We start from the raw sequence: 17,443 nt of genomic DNA on the forward strand, positions 1-17,443 counted from the left end.
TGTTAGAAAATGTGGGAAACATCCTTTTTTTCTCCTCCAAACTTTACTGAGCTGCTACAGCAAATTGTGGAGAGAGCAGTGTTTGATCACTTCGCTGTATTCAGGCTGTTGGTACTTCCATTTTCCCTGAAGAAAGTAGAGGCTGGTCTTTGCCACCCCTTCTCCTCCTGCTGAGCTTCATGTAGAATCTCCTACACTGCTGCTTCTGAAACTCTGCTGCCTTTTAATCCTGGAACTCATCAACTGTACCCTGCTGGCACCCTCCCCAGAGCAGCATCTCTAATCTGCTTTTGCTGCAGTAACCAAAAGAAGGCTTCCTCAGTAAAGCTGGTCAACAAAAAAAATTTTTTTTTTTTTTTTTAATCCTTGATCAACAGGATGAGAGGGGACATATTTTCACAAAAACGTTTGGCAGGAGAAAAACTGTATAATGATAATTTCATAAGAAAATAATTTCTTGCCTGTTTCATATTTCTTCTTTCTGGGTCATGCATAACTTAGTTTATACTAATCTTGCCCTGTAAGTTTATTTAGGTGGCTTGCTCTCTGTATGAACAGAACTGGTGTCAGCTCTGCTCCTTTCCATCACACTAGGTTTGACTTTGCTGTTTAAGCAGATGTGTTGAGTTTGTTGAAGAGAGAGTATGAGAAAGAATCCTTACTTGTTCTGTTGTTGCTATAAAGTGCTTTGGTTTGCCTCTGAAGGGACGGCTGAAATGGTTGACTCTTTTCTTGTCTCCCTTTCTGTCTCTTTTCAAGCCTGGACCGCCACATGCAGACCCACCATGGACACCACAAGCCGTTCCGCTGCAAACTCTGCCCCTTCAAGTCCTCCTACAACAGCCGCCTGAAAACCCATATCCTCAAGGCTCACGCTGGTAAGTTTTTCCTCTCTGAGTCTTGCAGCCTGGCAGCTGAAATGGCCCGTGTTGTTCTTGTGGCTCATCACAGATGCTGGGTTGAACCACGTGTTTTGTCACCAGAACTGGGTAAGATTTTTTCCAAAGGCCACAGTCGTGGCTTGCCAGCCAGTGAAACCTGTTGGGATAAGTGGGCGTTTGGGTAATGGGAAGGGCAGGGATTTAAAATGATGGGTACTTAAGAACTTCTTTCTTCTCTTTTCTTTTATATGAGTGGTATTTTTTTTTTTCCTTATTTCTGCTTTTCTCCAAGTGGATTTCATCACTTAACACCATAGATGCCGTAACAAAATTGGCAGTGAGTTTTGCTCTGCTCTTTGTATTTATGTTTGTGCTTTAGGTGACTCTGGGAAAAAGACTGTGAACTGCACCTTGGTTTTGGTAGAGTCTTATGCTGGCTTTCATGTTATAACCAAACACTGCAAACTTTGGGAGTCAGGTCTGTGTGCAACAGACTGAGAATGTCAAAATTGCATTACCAAACATGGAAATCTGCAAATCTCTGTATTTCAGTATGGAATCCATGCAAGCAAGCAAGCAGACATGCTTCTGAGGAACTGGAACTGGGAAGGTGATGTGTCACACAGAGTAGGTCACCTGAGATTGTTGCACCTTTGATCATTAAAAAATGAGACTCAGGATTTCCTCATCTTTATTCCTCGGCCGTAGACTCTTGGCACCGTCATGCATCCTGAATTGAAAGGTTATCCTTTGGTTTGCAATCCAAACATGCACTCTGATGCAAATAATAGAATAGTGACCAGTCCGAGAACCTGAAAACCAGCCCAGTTGTTAAAAACTTTTGACTAGGAACTCCTTGAACAGGAGTTTCTGACAAAAAGGACTACAAGAATGTTCCTTTTTCTATTTTTTGCTTGCTTAAAGTAATATACTCTGGCTGTGGTGGAGGAGGAAGGTGGAAAAATGGGGGGAAAAGGCATAAGAAATTTCTAGCTGTCTGCTGATTAAAAAAAACCCCTAAAAATTAACTGTTGCCATTGATCCAAAGGCATTTCTCATCTACAGAAGTATAGGAGGGATTGATGGTCTTGTGTACTTTGTTTCCTGTATTTTTTTTGGATTTCACAAAGCTTGTGCCAGTTTCTGTACTTGGATGGATTAAACAGATTAGCTCAACTTTTGCCACCTTCCCATTCTATGGGACCATGGCATTCTATCCCTTCTAGGAAATCCAACTGTATGCAGCAGTTCCAGGTCACAGAATCCCACATCCTGTACAGAGGAGCCATGGTTCTTTATTTTCACCAACCACAAAGTAATGTTTTCTTTATGCTATTACACAGCTGGGCTCCCTGCTTGAACCTGCCAGATTTTTAGACCCAAAGTTTCCGTGCAGCTAATATTTACTTCACACTTCTCTTCATGTAGTTCATTGATTTATTTATTAGGAATTCATGCTTCTGAACTTGGTTTAGTGGATGGACACCCCTTGAAGGGCCGTGTTTTGCATTGTACAAGAACACAATTTCATGGTTGCCTAGATAGTGCTCGCACAATGACTTGGGTAATAGGGTTTCCAAAGGCTTACAGATGTGTTTCTGCCTCAGTCCCATATCTACCAAATGAATGGTCACGTCACAGAAAAGTTGCTTGTATGTTTTTCAGTCAGACCTTTGCTTTAGTATGTTTTGAGTCAGTCATTCAGAAGTATGTATTACTGAACAAATGTCTGACTTCCTCAGACTCCCCAGTTTTTCAGTAACATGGTGGTTCTCTGAAACTCTCTCATGTTGCCATTTTTTTGTCAATTGTCAATCATCTCGTTATCCGTTTATTCAGAATCTAAAACTTCAGTCCTCCTGAATTTTTCCTGAAGTCTCCTGGAGGTCTTATAAAAGTCTGTAAAATCCTGAATCCTGAAGTGTTTTACTCAGTCTGCCTCTCTCCCTCATTTTCTGGGCATGGATCAAAATTCAGTGAACTACAAAATCCGTTCTTGTGTGACAGCTGGTACCAGTGTTTCTGGCATTTGTTTTTCATCCAGTTGTGCCATCTCCTTTGGCGTGGAGCAGAACAGTTTACAGTTTCTCTAAACGGGCTCTTTGTTGTTTTCATTTGAACTTTTTCACCTGTTGTTTTCTCTTTTGTTTTTTTTTTGGGGGGGGTTGTTTTTTTTTTTTGCTTGTGTTTTTGAGGGATCCTTGTTACCAATTTCTTAATTAGTAATTTGGAAATGCAGAAATGGGTGACTGCAGGAGAAGAGCATTGGGCCTGTTCAGCTTCTGCGTAATCTGGAACATAATGCTTTGAGTACATATCAAGTGTTGAGACCCACTACATAATCCTTGCATTTATTTATTCATTTGTATATGTATTAATGTGATCACTTTGTCAGATGCAAAACTAGCAGTCAAAAAAAGTGCAGAAGACTTCTGTTGAGCCAAACTGTCGCTTTTCCTCTGCAACCAGGCACATCCTTTCATGATTTGATGTCCATTTGAAATGAATAGTGGGCATATTTATTAGTGTGTCTAGGCTGCTTGGTATGTAATCATCCTTTATTTGCTTTAATGTCTTGTGGTGTTTTTAAGTTAATGGTTGGTTGGTGCATGTTGTCATCCAGGAATCTCTTACACTGACAAAGCCATGAAGGTCTATATCTGTATCCCACTGGTATCTCGTAACCTTGGAATATCTTTTGTCCACAAATTATTGTGTTCCATTGAACAACTCGTTGTGCGTGCTACTCAAGAAATGTTCTACTTCTGTTTGTAAAAAGGAAATATGTGGCTCACACAATGCACAGGTGAGGAATGTCACTTGAAAAAAACACGCAGGGCAGTTTTTTGTTTCACCACTTCAGACTCTGAGTGATCTGTTCTTTTTCAGGTGCACCAAAAAAGGGTGTTCTAAGAGCTTGTATTTTGTCCTGACGATTAGTGTGGTTTTTCTGGAAGACAGGGGTGGGAGTTTTGTGGAGGATGGTTGCTAATCCTTTCAGGTGTGCTTACTCTGATTGACTGCAACAAGTGTGTTTTCATAGTCTCTTTTGGTTCACTTATTTCTGGTGTGGGAAACCATGCTGCTTGAGAACCTTCTTTGCTGGATTTGTTGAGAGGTGGAAAACATTTTCTGCTTCGTTCATTACCAGAACTCTTGTTCTTCTGTTCCTGTTCATGAATATTTCACTCCTATATTAGTTTTGGCACTTTATGTATGACTCATATGTGGCCAGTGTTACTCTTGTACATGGAAGTGGCACTTCCAAAACAATAACTTGGCACCTGTATATAATATCACATTGTTTGTGTTGGGACAGTTTCACTTTGTGTTCCAATTGCTTCCATGCCTCCATGCAAAACAAATCTTGTATCAAGATTTGTTTCCCTTTGTTTGCTGTCTCTATGGCTTGGAATGTATTCAGAATTATATCCACTACTGTGCATTACTTCTGTTCTTTCACTCCTTTTAGTGCTTTTTCATAACACACTTCCACACAGCCTCGTAGGTACACCCTTTGTACTTGGCCTTGCTGTGTTCACAACCTTGACTTGGTTGCCACTTTTGTGAAGATTACTGCTGCCTAATGGCAGGTTTTTCACAAGGAAAACTTGTGGTGTAATTACACCACACTGGCGGGGGTTTTTTAAAATTTTTTTTTCTTTCTTATTTTTCTGTGGAGGGCCCTTTGTTAAAAGTTTTGTAGTGTCCTTCTTGCTTCATTAATAATGACGCTGGATGTGCTGCATGCAGAAACAAGTGACTTCACCATCTCTAGTTGCTGTGCTCCCAAAGAAATTTGGAAGTGCCGTGGTTAAGTGACTCCATTTTCATCCCAGAGTCTGTTTTCTTCCCATACCATGCAACACAGGCATGCTAAGAGTCTGGTCTCTGTTTTTTTGACTTCAGCTGCTGTGCAAGGATCTGCAGTTGTCAGAAAGTGATACTTTGGTCCAAAGCAGGTGTCTACACCCACAGGCTCCAGACTGCTCCAGCAAGGAGACATGCATAGCTTGTTTTCTTTGGGATCAGTCTTTCGCTGAAGAGTCCATGGGAATTTTACTGCCAAGTTCAGTAAGAGAAGTGTGAGGGCCCCGTTTTGTTTCTTTTGTGAGCTGATGACTTGCCTGTATTTCGCTCACCCAGGTGAACATGCCTACAAATGTTCCTCCTGCTCATTTTCCACCATGACAATCAGCCAGCTGAAAGAGCACTCCTTGAAAGTGCATGGGAAAGCACTGACACTACCAAGACCCCGCATTGTCAACCTTGCAGCCTCACACGCCCACCACACCTCCAAGAACCACACTCCTGCTGAAGAAGTGGAGGACTCTAATGGTAAGAGGTGCCTCAGAGCAAGAATTTAATTGTCTAAGGTGCCGCTTAATATTTTTATTGCAAACAAAATTGCAGCAGGCAGCTTTGCACCTAAAGCATCTTCATTTGACCATTAAGAGGAAACCCAGAAGTTGCATCAAAACCAAGAGTAAACGTGGTGTTGTAGGAAGTGATCTGCTTGAGGGCCTCACTGGTTCATTCCACATTAATTTGTTCCTTCACTGCACCAGCTGACTTCGGAATATGTCACTGCTGGCTTTGTTAGCAGATACTTACATTGTAGAAGATTTTCATAGTTTCTGTTGGTAGCCAGTGGGGAAGGGATCTTCAGATTCCATCCACGCTGCTGATTTTCCGTTGCATTCATAGAATCATAGAGTGGTTTGGGTTGGAAGGGGAACGTGAAGATCATCTTGTTTCACCCCTCTCCCACAGGCAGGGACACCTCCCACTATCCCAGGTGTTGTTCCAAGCCCCAATGTCCAGCCTGGCCTTGGACACTTCCAGGGATCCAGGGGCAGCCACAGCTTCTCTGGGCACCCTGTGCCAGGGCCTCCCCGCCCTCACAGGGAACAATTTTTTTCCTAATACCTGATCTTGTTAGTAGGGCACTTCAGTGAAACTACATGATTAAGCTTAAAATGCGAACCTGTAATAGTAGTAAGGGTAGTTATTGTTGGTGTCCTGGCTACAGAGGGCACCAAAAGTACCTTCAGATATTCAGCTGCAGGAAGGAGAACCTGAGCACTGTTTTCATTTCAGTGCTTCCTTTGAAAGCTGTTAATCCCCTTGTGCTGGAGGGCTGGGGAAGAAGACTCTTGGACAGCAGCAGAGGGAGGGGACACTGTTTAAACAGAGAAATAGAAGAGGTGTTGTGTGGTATCACAGCAAGCTTTAAGGCTTTTTAAGTAGTAGGTTATGAGGCATCTTTGGGTGTCACTTCCTACCAGTTAAGAAAAGAGCTCTTCTGTGGAAAAAAACCAAAACAAAACAGCTTTAATTCCTGGATGAGTTTCATTGACATGGAAGGAGAATGTTTGCAGATGTTCAGAGAACTGGAATGTATGGAAGGAGTGTTAGAAGGGAAAATACTTCTTTTTCCAGAAGCTTGAGTGGTTCTAGCTGCTAAACAGCAAGAATTTTGTTATTTGTTGTTTTGCTTGGGATACTGGTGAACTAAGGATGGGAGGTAATCACTATCAGTAATCATTTTGTAGCATTTTTGGTGTCCTGGCTTCCTTTTCTTTCTCACCAGAAAAAAAAAAAAAAACAACCCACCAAAAAACCACCAACAAAAAAACCTAGAAGTGAAATGAGAAAGAGTGCAAGAAAAGAAAGAAGTTCAGAAAATGGCTGAAAGGAATTGGAAGAAATAAGTAATCAGCATAGAAATACTTTATTGAAGAAAAAAAAAAAGGCATGCAAAATATTTTTGTAGTTTAGCAAGTCACTTTTTGGTCAAAATCAGAATCTTAACAAAAGATTTTGACCAGCTGCTCCCAGACAACTTTTTGTCAGTGGGTTGTCTGGAAGAGTGAAATTACTGAGATTTTTTGCTAGTGCTTGCTTAAACTAATCCAACAAGCTGAGTACATCTTGAGGTGTGTTCCACTGCTTTTTTTTTTTTTTACTGCCTTTTAAATAAAATGTTCTGTTACTGACTTAAGAAGTGCAGAATAATTTTCAGTGGCTGTCCTAGCCTTTCCTGTGTGTTAGCAGTCTTTTGCTAGCAGTGGTGTGTGGAGAGATACAGAAGGACAATACTCAGTTTTGAGAAAGATGGTTCAGTTACTTTATTACTATTATTATTATTATTATTATTATTATTATTATTATTTTGCTTATTCTGGTACCTCAAACTCATGATTAGTGGAGTTAAAATTCAACTGCAGATCCTGTAGAGGATAATTTTTCAGCCTTTAAGAACTCCTCTTAAAAATAGATAAATTGGTGACTCTATTAACAAAAGCATTTCATTGGGTTGACTTCTGTTACCTAGGTTTGCACTACGCACTACAGCCTGAGACCAAGGCCAAATTTGTCCCAATTAGCTAGATCATCTTTAAATGGGGTTAATGGTTAAGTCACTTTGACAAGAATAGAAGCCACCCACTGGGGAGCTGGTCAGACAAGTACAGGTGTTAAAATAATCATGTTAGCATTTTCAGCATTGCTTGAGGAAGGAATAACCTGCTTTAAGTAATTTTTTCACATTATACTGTTGGCTGCAGATCAGGTTAATGGTGGCCACTCTCACACCATTTAATGGGTTTTTTTTGTTTTAGAAGGCCGTAAACCATTGCCTCTGGCCCAGGCTTGTGAGTTGCAGGTGATAGATAAAATAGGTGCAAGGCTAGATAAAATACTGGTCCCAATAATAAGAAATTATTGTGCAGGCACTATTATGTCCAGCTGGAGTATTAGGAAGGGCTCATATGGTGTGGTATAGCTGGATTTTGTCTGTGGGTGTGTATAAATTAACCTGCAGTGTGAACCGTGATCGAGTCATTTCACCTGGGATGCAGCACTGAACTAGGGCTGAGGTGAGAGACAGACAAAAGGTTGTATCCCATTGTTAGGGAACTTGTTTTGTGAGTTGATAGGTGTGCAGCAGGCTTGTGTGATTGAAATGGTTGCAGAGAGGAGCTGTTCCTGTCTGTGAATGAGTATTGTGGTTGGAATAGGAAATACGGCAGGGTGGCTTGCAGGTATTTGGGGAGCTAGCAGAGCTCATCTTGTCGATTGTGGAGCTCTGTAAAAATGTAGAAGAGGGAGAAAGAAGGGTACTGAGCTGTAATAGCAGAGTGCATGTCTGAATAGAGCTGCTCTGGGACAGCAGCCCAGTGGAATTTCTGTGATGCTTCTTTTCCCGGAAAAAATTGTTCCCTGACGGGCCTTTCTTAGAACATTCCTTTTGTTCTTTTAGATTGAACCATTCATTAAAAGAAGTGAATGTATTTAGATTTCTGTGGCTCGTCTCTTTCTTCTCTGTGTTGGTAGCAGCAGACTTACCTGAAGCTACTCAGCTGTACATCCCAGAGGTGTTTCGGGGTGCTTGATAGACTTTTTTCATGGAACTGAAGCGAAAATGGAGTAGGTGCTGAACGTTTTGGGTAGACCCATCCTTGCCAACTGTAGTGACAATTCTGGTAGTGACAGTTGTCATTAGAAAGCATAAAAACCTCTTCAGTCCAGTTAATAACAGTGATTCAGAGGCGTGTGTGCTTCTCTCAGGGCAGTAGTGTAAGAAGGTGATTGTGTCACTCTCAGTGAGTCAGCAGAGAAGGCTTTTTTTAAAGATACATCATTCAAAGATCCTGCCTTTTGTATTGTACCCCTCTTTGCCTGCTGGGCAATATTTTGGTATATAAAGAACCTGTTTTCACTGAATGCTATTCTAACCAGAGGCAAAGCACTCACAGGGTTTTTTTTGGGCACTGTGGGGTAATAATATTTTGGTTTGTGGGTGTTTTACTTACGAACAGTCACGAAAAAAAAAACCAACCCAGATAATGTTGGTCACGAGTGCTATTTTTCTGCTTTTCAAAGTATAGGAGCACTGAATAGTTTGTAGTGTCCACCTCTTGTTAACATGATGAGGTTGCCATTGTGGTAAAATGTTCTTTTGCTCTCCTGATAGTTCACTGGTATTTTTTGTCTTGCAAGAAGGAAGTGGTGGGGATTTCCTATATATTTGCAAGTGTGTTTGGCTTGTTTGCTTGAGTTTACTTATTTGTGATTTACACCAAAATGTTGCTTAACAGTTCAGAGAACTTGCACAGCAAAAGTTAATTGTAAATTTAAATGCTACGAACTGCTAGGAGGGCTGGATGACTCTCTTCACAAGACCTGCTTCCACGTTCTTTCAGCCTTTGTGAGAGTAAGAGCTTGCGTTCATGTTGATCTCTGGCCAGAATGGTTTTTTTGGGTTTTTTGGTGGTGGTGTCATCCTGTGGGGCTCTGTGTGTCACAGGTAAGTGTTCCCAGCTCTGCTCCTGTTCAGTGCAAGGCAATGGAATCCCACCACCTGCATTGCCAAGGCGCCACACTGGAAGGCTCCCTTCTCGTTCCATAGGGAAGAGCTGCAGGCGAGGCAGGGACACAAAGATTGTGTGGCTGAATGTGACAAAACACAAACAGCAGCAGGAGTTGTGTGCAGAGGGATCATAAGCTGAGGGGAGAGCATGTGTCCACAGACACTGCTGGTGTTACAACTGTGTGCTCGTGTTCAGGGGCTGTGGAGGTGGTGAACTGCCTCCCTCTCAGAAACTGGAGAGACTCACGAGCTCAACCCCTTGTCATGAAGTCTGTAGAGTGACTCAATGGATTGATAAAGAGTTTCACATTATGACTTCACCAACAGCAGAGGCTTCTTGAGAGCGTGTGAAATACCTGGCCTAAATTGCCCTGGGTGCTATTACTGATTTTTGGAGTAGCCCTTTATTTTTTGAAAATGACCCCGTTGGCCTAACCATGTTGTAGAGAAAAGCACTGCTCTTTACTCATATGGCTGGCAGATTTGGAGCCTCATAAATTTCTTTGTATCATGACTGTGTGCAGTGATTCGAAACTATCGTTTTTTAAAATTTTACTGTTTAGGAATACAGAATTGTCAAAATAAAACAGCAAAGTGCAAGGCTGAACAGACCTGGGTGTGGTTTCTAATGTCTCCTCAGTCGTGCTGCTGTGGTATAAGGCCATTTGTTTTTACTGGTCACCAGTTCTTGATCTGTAGAAAGCCACAACACTTCCTGTGTACCCTTGAAGCTGAATAATTACTCTTTTCACTGTTGTGCAAACCAAACCGGATCTGTCATTAATACCAGCACACATCACAAAACACACGTAAGGTCAGAACTAGAAGATTTCTTGAGTCTTCCAGTACATGGTATGTCAACATCTTCATTAAATTTAATTACTTGCAGCAGCAAATGCATTGAAAACTGCTAAGTGAAACATCCAGTGCCCCGTTCCAGTTTTTTTTTCCTGAACTTTAGCCTTTGCCAGTGGAAAATAACTTTGCCTCATCTAGAGACTGAAATATAAATACATCTGCTTGCTTTGCCAGAGCTAGGCTGGGCACAAAACTACTTGACTAAGTCTTGTGTCTTGGACTGCTATTTCAGAACTGTAAATCCCTTCCTGTTTCTGTACACTTTTATGAAGCAGATAGTGCATAATCAGTCTTCTTGTGTGGTGCCTCACAGATGAACCCCCGAAGGGTGCAGAGGGCCTTTGGTAGTAGGTTTGCTGAAGCAATTTCATGTAGTACCAGAATGAGAGGAGAACTGTGGGCAGCAGGGCACCGTTTCAATGAGATCCACTAATCTGATGCCAGTGAGTCATGATTCTGCCTTCCACCTTTCAGAAGAGAGGCAAGCTTTCCGTCTTATCAGACGTGCTGCCCTGATTTTTGGGTTCTCTTGGTTTTTGTTGCTGTTGGGTTTTGGTTTTTTTGATCTGTATAATGGATTGTGTCTGACTTGCTTATTTTTATTCATGTGCACTGTTACTCTTGGTAAGGGATATTTTTCTAACCTTGCATTCGGGGCAGAAAGTTCTTAAGATGGTCCCTTCCCCTGTGGTGCTGTTTCTCTCTCATTGTTGCTGGTGTGTCTTTGTGTTTTATGGCTGCTGCTGTCTGGGGAAAAATCACAATGGTCAGTCCTCACAGCCAGAAGACACTGTGTTAGAGCACAGTGTATTTAGTTCAGGGTTTGGGGTGTTTTTGGGAGGAGGGGCTTGGACAAAGACTCTTTTGAAGTTTCAGACCCTTTTGTTTCACTGTAGTTTGACTGGAAGGGCAGAGAGCCAGTAGTGACTACAGGGCAAATTCAGGCTGAGCCTCAGCAGCTAATTGCTTTAATTGCCAGGTGAGTTGGAAGGATTGCATCCATGGTAAGGATGCAAGATGGTGACCTGCCTACTGCAGAACAGCAGATGCCTCTGCTTTTGTAGTTACAGCTGGGCTGCAAAGAGCTTGTTCTGCTTGTTTCCCTGCTTTTGTGCCCCAAAGGAGTGATGCCTCATGCTCACTCTCAAGTATCAGATTAACCTGTGTTACCTCCAGGCTGCTTTTTTTATTTTCCCCAGCTGTGTTCCTTCTTTCTCTAACCTAGAGCAAGCAAGTTCCTGCTTTCCCCTCAGCCTTTGCCTGTCTCTTCTTCCCACAGTGGCCACACTGCCTTCCAGTGCTTGTAAAACTCAGTGGAACTTGGTGTGTCTTACTCCTTGTGGTTAGTGTTAAAGCTAAATACCAGATGCTTGATCAGATAGGACTTTTCTCCTTCATGAGATTGGCAGAGACTGGTGGAACAAGCACAGGGCTTGTTCACCTCCGCTTTTACTGAACAAACTCCTCAGTGTTTCAAGGTCCTGAGGCACTGGGGGGGGATGACCTTGTTCTCTGTAGTTCTCTTCCACTGCGATATGGTTGTTTGGCTTCTGGCCTTTTCCTACAGCACGTTGAGAGCTGTTTTGTGGCTGGTGGAACAGAGGAAGATGTCATTGGCTGTGCTGAGGGGAGTGTCAGCTCGCTGTTCATTGTGCTTTTTTTCTGGTACTGTTTTTTGTGCTTGAGCTGGATGGGCAAAGGCAGAGCTGAGATTCAACAGGACACAGACTGGAGTTCATGCAGCTGGGAGAAGGTTGCTGTCAGCCTTGTATGGAGTCGGCCTCCCTGCTGTGATGGGATTGCTGTGGCACTGAAAGGCTTCCCTAGGGTAGGGAGAAGAAAAATGTTTGGGCGGATCAAGAAACAGATGAAGGAAGAAACATCTTCTGGGTTCATTCTGAGCAGAAAGGAGTTCACCTGATTGCACCCACAGTGAAAAGAAAGAAGCATATCCTGATTCCTGTTGTGCGTTTTGCTTTGGTTTTTTTCCCTGAGGTTTTCGCTTTCTTTTGGCTCTGTTTTTTATGTTCAGGAAGAGGACAAGAGTGGTAGATGCTGATCACTTGTGTGTCTGGGGAATTTGTGATCACTCAACACAGAGTAAAAAGGATGCTGTTGGCATGAAGGGATACAGGGTGTGACATGACCAAGGATGTGCAAGAGGGCATTTCTGCATTCCCACATACTCGTAGCCTTCTCTATCAGCCTCACTGATATTCTCCCTGTCACCTGAGACTCCAGTTTATCCCATTGATTTAAAACATACTGGAGGGATTTGGTGCTTGGCAGAGAGGTATAACTTCTTTGCTCATTTTAGCTCTGTTGAAATGGATGTGTGGTATCATCATAGTTGACAGCCCAATATTTGACATTTAGGTAGCTGGTTTTATTTCTTCTTTAAGGAACATTGTTACTACAAGTGCTTGAAAATAGTGCCCGAAGTGTTCTGAGCTCCGAGCTGGTGACAGAGATGAGGACTTTCTGTTGGCAGTAAAAATAATGTCAAGGTGTATGCTGGAGGTCTCCAGAACAAATCACACAAGTTCATGTTCCTGAGCTCTGTGGTTAGAATGAATCCTTGGTAGCCATATATTGCCACTGTAATTTTAGGGCCAGTTTTAAAGCAGAATGCAAATATCTATTGCTTGATAAATCTGATTTCTTTTTCCTCTTCATTTCAAGCCTTAGAGGAGAGTGAGCATTTAGGTGACAGGAACATGTGTTTGTGGCACTGTGTTTGTATTAATACAAATATGTAGAGGGTCAGTGCAATACAGAAGGAAATCTGAAAAACACCTGATGAATTGCCCTTAAAAATGAGAAGGAAATCATGGAACAGAATAGCACGAGGATCATTTGGTCACTGATGGTAGATTATTGTCTTGAGTGAAGAGTGAGTTGAAGTAGAACTTTGTACATTTGTAAACTCCGAAAAGAACCTGTTACCTGTAAGTCATTTTAGCAGATTGGTTAAATCAGTGTCTTGCTCAAGCTATTTCCACTTTTATTTGTGTTTTTCTCTTCTGTAAATGCACTTCCATTTATGAAGTTTGAGTTTGGTTCAACAGAATAAGGAATAGCTAGACAAACTTTTTATTTTAGGCATTTTATGGAAATAGGTAAGTTCGTGGAGGTCCCAGTGTTTGACATGGAGCAGAAGTCTTGGTTTTAAGTGCAATCCTGTATTTAGATAATGGAATTTAACTCCGTTTAGAATGAGAGGGTTGTGTGCAGCCTAAATGAGACCAGTAAGTGGCCAAGTCACCTAAAGAACTGCAGGAAAGTTAGACTGAGTTGAAACCAGGAAAGAAGTATTGTTGTGGGGAGAAGAGATAAAAACAAGGGATAACTGGAAGTTATGGTGAAGCATTTCCTGACTGCTAAATTGGTCCTTTCAAATCACAGCATCAGCAGAGCAGGGTTGTGCCTGCCTTGAGAGCTCATGCAAATAGGAGTTCCTGGTGGTGCCAGATACTCTAAAACAGGAGGGCATGGGGATCTCCTGGACTGATCTTTTTCTTCTTACGGAAATACAATGGTATAACTTACTTCATAAATTACATTACTCCTACATAAATCCTGATTAGTTCCTACTGCTTTCAAATGCATCATCTTACACGGACTATTGTAGCCACTCTTGATCTCAGCTGTGAAGCTCCAAAATCCTTTTACAGGCAGCAGTGTGCGATTCACTCTGTGGAAGTGATTCAGATGATAAAAATTATTTATTATTTTCTTCTTATTTGGTGAAATTTGTGTCCCTTGGAAATTATTTGGATATTAGCACAAGAAGCTGCATAGCCTCTATCCTGTCTCAGTCCCAATCAGAGCTAGGTTATGCACACAACCTAGGAGGAAATTAAAAGTTGGAAAGAAATATGGATATAGTTTCTCTCACCTCTTCTGAATAAACAAGATTGCATAGTTCATGTGTATTTCTCATTGCTCTCTTCTGAGGCTTAGAAATAGATGTAATATCTTTCTCACAAAAGCTGCTCTGACATGATCCAAGAAGTGGCCTTCACAGATAATGCTGAAATAAATTCCTCCAAGAAGGTGTTTGGTTTGGTTTGGGTTGGGTTCGTTGTTGGGTTTTGTGGGTTTTTTAGGGGCGTGGTGGCAGTGTATAAATCCTTTAAACGGCAATTTTATTCCAGGGCTTTATTTTCTTTACTTGGTGATTACTTTTCTTTTTTCTTTTGGAGCGTGCGACTGAGGGCACAAAACTTGCTTCTATTGTCTCTAACTCACAACATTCTAGCAGCATAAAGGTTCATTAGCAGAAATCAGGATTTAGGTAGAGGGCTCACGCTCTGTTTTTAAATATGCAGTGAACAAGACTTCTTTGTGCTGTCTGCTTCCCTGAGCTTCTTCATGAGTGTTTAGCTGTATCTCTCAGAGTCTTAGTCTCTTCTATCTTCCCCTCCCCTCAGCTTTAATTTATTGCCAGAACATTTCACCCTCCCACGTACTCTTCCTTCCAGGTCAGTGCTGCATGGCATAAAGTGAACAAATGTGTGCAGTCTTCACAATCTTTGTATGACACCCTGCTTCGCCACCTTCCCACTTTTCAAGCTGTTGCCATTCATGGCTATGTGCAATCCTGCCACTCAGTCAGCTGGTAATTTTGAGTCCCATTGAATTTTGGAAGGGATTGTATTCCTAAATCTCCTAAGTTCCACCCTTATGCTTATCTTAAGGATTTTAAAGCAATAATTGGCCGTATGTTGTTTGTCAATGTTCTTTGGTCTTACTGCATCTGTACTTGGTTTTACAAATTTGTTTCTATCCAGAGGAAACTGCTGCTTTTCTTAAATCCTTGGATTTTTTTTCTGTCGTTCTTGATGAAAATCTTCTTTATGAATGAAAGATAAAATTAAATAACATTCCAAATATTTTCCTCTTAGTCTCTCTAGAACATTTCCTCACAGATCCAGAATGTCCTAGGCCTCTATTAATACTTAATTTCCTTCTTTTTCCTCACAAAGCGTTACTAAGCACTTTTTGTGCTTGTGTGTATAATGTTATTTATACATTCTGTTCGGTTTTTTTTCGTACCTCACGAGCCAAACATCTCTGTCCCCAGTTTCACTGTTCTTGCAAATGCTGGTCTTGTTTGAGTGGTTGATGTTTCTGTGTGGATATACCAGGAGAGCATGATGTCTTCACTTTAATCTCCCAGTGGCTCCTCCTGGTTGTTGAGCTGCTGAATTATTAAAATTCTGTGAATTCAATAACGTCACTTTCCAGTGTACTCCAACAACTGCTTTTCCTGAGCAGTGTTCCTCCCTCCACCCCTATCCATCACTTTGCAAGCATGAAAGTGTTTATATTACATATATCTGGTTCTGTCCACCCTAAAAGGATGAAGCAGTGGTTTAATTTCTTCCCTTTAATAAAGTCCTTTTCCCTCTTGTTTCCCAGTGGTTGCTCAGTGTCTCTTTACTTAGACATGTCTGGGTGTATTTCCAGCCTGTTGTTGTTGGGTTTAGGAGTCTTGTGGAAGTGTTGCTGTTGCGTATGGTGCTCATTGATGGTGCTGAAAATACCTACAAACAACGGAAACATCACTGAATTTCTGTGTAAATTTATGTATTCAGGGGCTGAAACTGCATATTTTTCTTCTGGAGGGATCCCAAAGTTTTGTTTTCATTTAGGTATCTCAAACGTGTTACATGCTGCTTAGGATCCAATAAAACTTGGATTTTCATGTTGCTTCTCTGGTGGGTTTTCATTGTATGTTTTCATTGTACATTTTTTCCCCAGTGTGTGATCCCAGGGTATGCAGGGATTCAAGCTGAATTGTCATGACTCTATTGCCTTGCTCTTTTGGGTGAAGTAGTAACTTCCAGGTTTGCTGGCAGACTCATTGTCCCAGTTGTTGGATGAATTTTTCAGGGTGACAAGATCCCTGACCAGGCATTTTAGTGCTTTAGGCACTCTGGGTAATGCCCATGGAGGGACACAGTGGGACTTGCTTGTGTGTTCTTACCAGAGTGCAGTGGTAGTGTAGATACAGCTAAATCACCACATGGACAGGCATTTCCCCTGCTTTCCTTTCAGCTAGTCACTTCTGGAATTTTGGGTATAAAAACGCTGTTCTATACTAAGGGAAGATGATGGCTTTCAGATCCACAGGTGCTGACAGGGGTTACATTATTTGTTGGCCTTGTTATTCATCCTCTGCAGGTAATTTGTAGGTAGATGCCGTATGTAAAATCTCAAAATTGAGATTTGCAGCGTTGCCGCTGTTCTTCCGTTTTTAACTACAGCAGTCACTGTTAATTTTTGCCTCTTGACACAACTGTAGGTGTCCTTCATTTTATCTCAGATCATCCTATGCTGTTGTCTTACTTTTGGAGTTGCACGGTGAAGTCCTTCCATTTGTTTTGAATAAAATTACTTTTTGAAAAGGAATCTCAGTGTTTTTGGGTGTGGGCTTTTTTTGTTGGGTTGGTTGTTTCAAATGAGTCAGGGCTAAGTGTTCAATTTTCTTCTCTTTCACTGCATATATGAATGTGCTTTATTTTCCTGTGCTGCCTCAAGGCTGTTCAGTGAAAAAAAACCCTCCTTTTTTCCTTAAAATGTAAACGGTACTTCCTGGTGTTTCATTTTTCTTCATTTCATTTCCCTTTCATTTGTGTTTATTCGCTGCTGTTGTGTTTTACATGTACTTAATACAAATTTTCTTAAATCTTCCCTTTGCTTATTTTAAATGTTTTCTGCTTTTTGACCTTGTAGGCTCTTAGGGCCTTTTTTGCTTTTTTCAGACGTGGATGGCTAAACCCTCTTCCTGCTCCAGGCCAAGGTTGTTAACACTTTATCAGAGCACTCCCAGCTGTTTGTGCTTGGGGTGCAGGAAAAAGAAGAGGTGGAACTTGCATTGTGTACAGCCATGACTCAGTTTTTGGGTCAGTTCTGAGGGAAAAGCTCCGCTCCCTTCCTCCTTCATTCTCCAGCCTGGCATCCAGGCATCCTGTTGTTGGGGCAGCCTCCAGAATGTGTCTGGAACATCAGCCCACTCTTCCAGCTGGTGCCCAAGGGAAAGTACCGTTTTTAAAGCATTGCTGTTGCTCCATGGCTGTGGATTTGGAACCCCTGGCCCTTCTCTGAGACACTGCTTTTGAAAAATAAATGTTAAAAAAATATCCAAAATCTCACCCCCATCCACTGTTTGTCATTTGCTGGCAGATTGCTCTGTGCTCTGTGTGCCAGGATCTTTGGAGGCAAGCTCAAGTCAGTTGCTGTCATTCCACTGCCTCTGCTGGTTTTGGAGTGGGCACGATGAAGGTGGGGCTTGCTGAACCCAGTGGAAAACTTCCCGTGCCTT

The 17,443-nt window shown here is 41.8% G+C and overlaps 1 protein-coding gene across 1 annotated transcript in view; it reads left to right on the forward strand.

Moving 5' to 3' along the window:
• Positions 1 to 17,443, forward strand: part of ZNF462 (zinc finger protein 462) — an 87,914-nt gene that overhangs the window by 50,719 nt on the left and 19,752 nt on the right. The window contains exons 6-7 of the mRNA XM_082301945.1: positions 760 to 878; positions 5,028 to 5,219. Of these exons, the coding sequence (XP_082158071.1) occupies positions 760 to 878; positions 5,028 to 5,219 (311 nt within the window). The remainder of the gene's footprint in view (positions 1 to 759; positions 879 to 5,027; positions 5,220 to 17,443) is intronic.

The sequence above is a fragment of the Coloeus monedula genome (assembly GCF_965178545.1).
Source record: "Coloeus monedula genome assembly, chromosome: Z".
In the NCBI taxonomy this organism is placed as follows: domain Eukaryota; kingdom Metazoa; phylum Chordata; class Aves; order Passeriformes; family Corvidae; genus Coloeus; species Coloeus monedula.